At 33.7% G+C, this 6,318-nt stretch overlaps 1 protein-coding gene across 1 annotated transcript; it reads left to right on the plus strand.

The window, feature by feature from the left end:
• The first annotated feature begins 371 nt into the window (after window positions 1-371).
• LOC101508677 (phosphatidylinositol 4-phosphate 5-kinase 2) lies at window positions 372-5,060 on the plus strand. Its single transcript, XM_004500541.4, has 8 exons — window positions 372-1,635; window positions 1,738-1,902; window positions 2,039-2,204; window positions 2,327-2,437; window positions 2,526-2,719; window positions 2,825-2,955; window positions 3,037-3,130; window positions 3,787-5,060. Exons 1-8 carry the CDS (start codon window positions 593-595, stop codon window positions 4,094-4,096), a joined length of 2,214 nt encoding a protein of 737 aa, XP_004500598.1. The 5' UTR covers window positions 372-592; the 3' UTR covers window positions 4,097-5,060.
• The last annotated feature ends 1,258 nt before the right edge of the window (window positions 5,061-6,318 follow it).

The following is a 6,318-nucleotide window of genomic DNA, read 5'->3' on the forward strand; positions in this document are numbered from 1 at the left end:
CATCATTTGAGTAAGATTAAAGAGTGGTGTTAGAATCATACTTTTTATCAATAACATTGAGCCTATAAGAAAGTAGTTTTTAAGTTAAGTTAAAATTAGATTTTTTTTAATTTTTTTATTATAAATTATTTTTTTTAAGTCAACTTATTTTTTTAATGTCAATAAAATTTATGAAATTTGATATATATATATATATATATATATATATATATAATATAACCATTTATTTATTAAAATCATTGTTTCCGTGCGGCTGCACGGGTTACAAACTAGTTAATTAATAAAACAATTTCAATTTAAAATAATATTCATTTTTCGTTAAAATTACAAAAATACAATAGCAGCAGCAGTACTAGTAGTAATGCCAGTAAATAGCACTACTAATGCAAATCCTCTCTCTCTCATATCCTTTTGGCTTCTTTTCTGAGATAGCTGTCGATAACTCAATATTGCTCCACCCATTTTTTCCTCCAAAATAGAAACAAATCAGTACATAATCTTACTAATGTGCATGTGACTCAACACTTACTCTAATACCAAACACTTTCCTCTCGCCGGGAAATGCATTGATTACAAATACTTTCTTTCTAAAATGCGCCAACCACTTCTCTCTAACCACCAAACAGACCTTAACAACAACATTAGTAACTCACACAACCCGCCTACGCTCATTTCTACCGCCCGTAGCCGCTCACAATTCACCTGCCGAAGAGTTTCACCATTCGAAACTCAAACAGCTTCTGAAACGCGCTTCCCCAACGGAGATTTTTATATGGGAAGTTACTCCGGAAACGCACCAAACGGATCCGGAAAATACTCATGGAATGACGGTTGTATCTACGAAGGAGAATGGAAAAGAGGAAAAGCATCTGGTAAAGGAAAATTCTCGTGGCCTTCAGGTGCTACCTACGAAGGTGAATTCAAATCGGGTCGAATGGAAGGGTTCGGAAAATTCACCGGATCCGACGGAGATACTTACGCTGGTTCATGGAGCTCCGATAGAAAACACGGGTACGGAAAGAAACGTTACGTTAACGGCGATTATTACGAAGGTTGGTGGAAAAAGAATTTCCAAGAAGGAAACGGAAGGTACGTTTGGAAAAACGGGAACGAATATATAGGTGAGTGGGAAAACGGCGTTATTAATGGAAGAGGTACACTTATTTGGTCGAACGGGAACCGTTACGAAGCTGAATGGGAGAACGGTGTTCCAAAAGGACAAGGTGTTTTCACTTGGCCTGATGGAAGTTGTTACGTTGGTTGTTGGAATAAAGATATGAAGATGAAGTTATTGAATGGGAATTTTTACCCTGGTAACAATGGAGAGTTTTTGGGTGATGATTTTGGTTTAACAACGAGGAAAAGGTCTTCTTCTGTTGAAGGTGAAAAGTGTTTGAGTAAGATTTGTATATGGGAATCGGATGGTGAAGCTGGTGATATAACTTGTGATATAATTGATAATGTATCGGTTTTGAATAATAGGATTGGAACTGAGAATGTTTCAGATCCAAAAGAGATTAAGATATTTCAACGTAATTCTTGTTGTTTTGCATCTGAGGTTAAGAGACCTGGGATAACTATCTCTAAAGGGCATAAGAATTATGATCTTATGCTTAATTTGCAATTGGGTATAAGGTAAACTTCTGTTTATCAATTTGGGTTTTTTCATTGCTTGTTATGTGATTTTGTACTAGTTTTTTATTCGTGGGATTTTTTGTTGTGTTTTTGTTTTTGTAGGTACTCTGTTGGAAAGGAAGCTTCCATAATCCGAGGGCTTAAACAAAGTGATTTTGATCCGATGGAGAAGTTTTGGACAAAGTTTCCTCCTGAAGGATCCAAGATTACCCCACCGCATCAATCAATGGAGTTTCGCTGGAAGGATTACTGCCCTATGGTTTTTAGGTATAACCTTTTTCGTTTTATTGCCTAGTGACATTTGATTTCATCTCATTGTTGAAAATGATGTTTGAGTTCATTGCAAATTTATCTGTTTCTTTTCCTGCTCTATTGTTGACATGATTCTGTTTTTGAATTTCAGACAATTGAGGAAGCTTTTTCAGGTGGATTCTGCTGATTACATGTTAGCTGTATGCGGGAATGAGGCCCTCAGGGAGCTTTCATCTCCTGGGAAAAGTGGAAGCTTCTTCTATTTGACACAAGATGATAGATTTATGATAAAGACAGTGAAAAAATCCGAAGTCAAGGTTTGTTTTTGGTTGTTAATTTTGGAAACTTTTTCGGTGTTTGTTCAACCTAGCTTGCTGGGCATCTGTATTGGTGATGAACATCTGTATTGACAGGTGTGACTTTGGTGACTTGCTTTTAGGTACTGCTTCGGATGCTTCGAAGTTATTACCAACATGTTTCTCAGTACGAGAATTCACTTGTGACAAAATTCTACGGAGTGCATTGTGTCAAACCAATTGGAGGCCCGAAGGTATGTCTTTGAAGATAAATTATTGTTGTTTTAAGTGGTTGATCTATGAGTTGCAGGAACTGAAAATTTGTTGTTATTTGAAAACCAGACTCGGTTCATTGTAATGGGCAATCTTTTCTGCTCTGAATATCCAATCCATAGACGGTTTGATTTGAAAGGATCGTCACATGGGCGTACAACAGATAAAACTGAAGAGGAGATTGATGAAACTACCACCCTCAAGGACCTGGATCTCAATTTCGTGTTTCGCCTACAAAGAAATTGGTTCAAGGATCTCATCAAGTAAGTTGTTGGTTGTTTTCTAGTTAGCATTTTTCCATACTGCTACTTAGCAATGAAGCATTGTGCATATTTGTTAAATCAAACTTGTCTTGATATTTTGTCCAGACAAATTGAGCGGGATTGCGAGTTTTTGGAAGCTGCGGGAATTATGGATTACAGTCTTTTGGTTGGCATTCATTTTCGTGATGATAATACATATGACAAAATGGGATTGTCACCATTTCTTTTGCGCACTGGTACTGATAAATATTTGTAGATGTGTTTTATGTAAGTAATAGTTACAGAACTAAAACTAATTATAAATGTTATCCTTTTAGGCAGGCAGGACTCTTATCAGAGTGAAAAGTTCATGCGTGGTTATCGCTTCCTTGAAGCAGAGCTACAGGACAGGGACCGAGTCAAGTCTGGCCGGTATGTTGAAATATGTTTTTGTTCTTTGATTTTAAGTTGATAGAACAATTAGGTATTTTTATCACTGCATTCATAGTCTAAGAGGGTAGTTGCACCGTGTTTCTTGAATCTACATTTTTCCCCGTGAAGAACATGAGAAGAGGTGCTTGTATTTTTATAACATTTCTATCCTAGTAAAAACATGATGATATGTATTGTTGCCCCAAAAAAATGATGAACTAGAGGCCTGAGATGCTGTAGACGTGGTATTTTATATTATGGTTAAGTTTAGTCCTTTGATGTTATTTTAGATGCCTAATCATTCATATTTTCATGTTGATGACATTAATGGAAATAATTGCAATTAGTTTGAATTATCTTAACAAGTAGGTAGGAACAATGTACAGTTGTTTGTGGGGGCATACACATGTCCTGGTCCTAATTTCTTTATGAAAAAATTGATGTTATGATTTATTTATGCAACGGTAGTGCGTTAATTTCTTTGAGCCATTATTGATCATTTCCTTGGAATATTCTTTTTCGTATACTCCAGCATTTATAAAGTGTTATGGTTGTTGGTTTTTAATGTGAATGCATAGATGGAACTTTATTTGAGGAAAGGGGGTTAATCATATTTCCAAATTTTGATGTGTTAAGTACAATTTTTGTTGTTTCAGGAAATCATTGATTAGATTAGGAGCTAATATGCCCGCAAGAGCAGAGCGTATGGCCCGGAGGAGTGATTTCGACCAATACACAAGTGTTGGAATCAGCCATTCGACTCCATATCGCATTGGGGAGACCTACGATGTTGTTCTATATTTTGGGATTATAGACATTTTGCAAGATTATGACATCAGCAAGAAGTTGGAACACGCATACAAGTCCTTGCAGGTTGATCCTTCCTCAATTTCAGCCGTTGATCCAAAGCTCTACTCGAAGAGGTTTCGTGATTTTGTTGGGAGAATATTCAGTGAAGACCGGTAGGACAAGTAATATAGTTGTCATGATGGTTGAAAGTGCTTTGATTGACCTGAATAATAACCAGTGTACAAAAAAGATCTGGAAATTGATTCAGTTGTTTGAATTGGTGGGCATGCAATTCAATGTTTGATTTAAAGGCTAAGCAAGTGTTTGGTTTTGGTTTCACGACAGGAACCGTAATCTTGCGTGCCGAGGTCCATTCTACGGTGGTATCCAGAAGCTGGAAATTAGAGTTTGAAAAAACTTGCGTCCTAAATGTGACTTTGTTTTTTCCAAACATGCACCAAGACACTGAGAATAACCCTCTTGAGGGTTTTTCATGTGGCCAAATATTGAAGGTTTTGCCATAATGATGGTTCATTGAAGGCAAGGGTGATCTTTGTATATGGAAGACGGAGGAAATGATCTCCTGCCTTTTTTTTCTCCTTAGGTTGGATGTGCAGATTCATGTGGCCACACCCAATGTAGGAAATTATATTGTGAATGTAAAAAAAAATGATAGGTAAGGGGGAGAAATGAAAATGCTTTCAGTAACCGGAATCCAAATGCGTGGATAGTTGGTACTAATAAACAAAGTGTACAGTTATTAATTATGGTGGTAGTCTCATTTGTTGCTTAAATGCATAATTAATTAAGGGATGATAGCTCTTTGGGATCTTGATGTGTCCAAATTCCGAAGCAAGATGGTCTTCTTCTTTTCAATATCTATAATAATATAATGGTTGAATATTACCATTAAAAAAGTAATAGGAGTGAAGGGGGTCGTTGGCTTGGTTTAGCTTTTGCAGTGAAAGCGACTGCAAGGGCATTGGCCTGTGATGTGTTATGAAAAGCAGAGAAAGCACGAGAAAGATTCGCTGCTTGTGTCTAGATTTTCCTCTTATTTTGTTTACTTTCTCATGCTTTTCACTGTTTATGTAGTTGTACCTGTAGGACTCTTCAATTCAATTTTTAAATGTTTTGATCCTCTCTTCTCTTTTGTCCTCCAAAAATCAGTTTCGGGTAATCTTCCACATGGTAAGATCTATTTTAAATTTTAACAGCAGCATCACACCGTTTATCCTGCTATTGAGTTTAAGGGGATTAGAGAAACAGACATACCTGTCCCTTTTCTGTCATGTCATAAAACTTTGGTAGTTGGGCAAGACTCGATGTATGTTTGTGGTCAAAGTCAGTGGAAGAAGCAAAAAAGATTATACTAGTTGTACCATACTCCTTGTTCATTTTCTCTCTCATAATCATACAAATAGTAATAATATAAATAATAATTATAATTTAAAGTTATTTACACATTTTTTTTTAAAAAAGAAATATATTATCGATATAAATTAATTTTCTAATAATAATAATTAACAATTTTTAATTTTATCATTTCTCTAGATAATTACTATTTTTATTATTTAAAAATAATCTAACCAACGGTTTGTGTCAATGGTTACTATAAATTATTTTATAATAATAATGTATTTAATAAACCCATTAAGAAAAGAATATAAAATGTTAAAAATCAATTGTTGTGAATCATTGGTATCTTTTCTCATTTTATATATATAATTTTTAATTTATATATTTTCTATTTTCAAGATTCTAACTAATATTTATGACCGAAAAGTATCTTTAATATATATCACACTATTTATTTATTGTTATTAGATATAAGTGTTTGTTATAGTTAGATGTAAAAATTAATAAGAGATAGTTTCTAAGGGGTTATTTTGTTAATCTACTTGTTCTATATATAGAACATATTTTGTTATTTTGTATTTTCTTTTTAGCAATGTATAATTTATTTTTGATTTAAATATTTTTTCTTTGAATACTTTCTTAAAAAATATTATCTTTCAGTGGCTTATATCAAAATTCTACTATAGAATTAAAGTTTAATTATTAATTTATTATTGTGAAGCTTTTAAAAGATGAATCAGTTGACGCATAGATAAAAAAAAAAGAAGACAAGAAAAGTAAGAAGAGTGTAAAAAAATATAAGATTTATAACAACAAAAAGTAGAAGAAAATGGTTTTACATATACAAAAAGTTTACGATCTTTCGTGATGTAATATCATTGATTGTAAACAATTCATAGATATTCATAGCAATTCAAAGAAATTTTCTTTAACTAAACTCTAAGTAAAAATTTGTAGCTTACCGGTTTAAAAGTAAATTGCTCTGAATTCTAAAGAATGGAAAAAAAAAATATAAGGACAAAGATCTTGAATAAAAATCA

This window comes from Cicer arietinum, chromosome 5, assembly GCF_000331145.2.
Source record: "Cicer arietinum cultivar CDC Frontier isolate Library 1 chromosome 5, Cicar.CDCFrontier_v2.0, whole genome shotgun sequence".
Classification (NCBI taxonomy): domain Eukaryota; kingdom Viridiplantae; phylum Streptophyta; class Magnoliopsida; order Fabales; family Fabaceae; genus Cicer; species Cicer arietinum.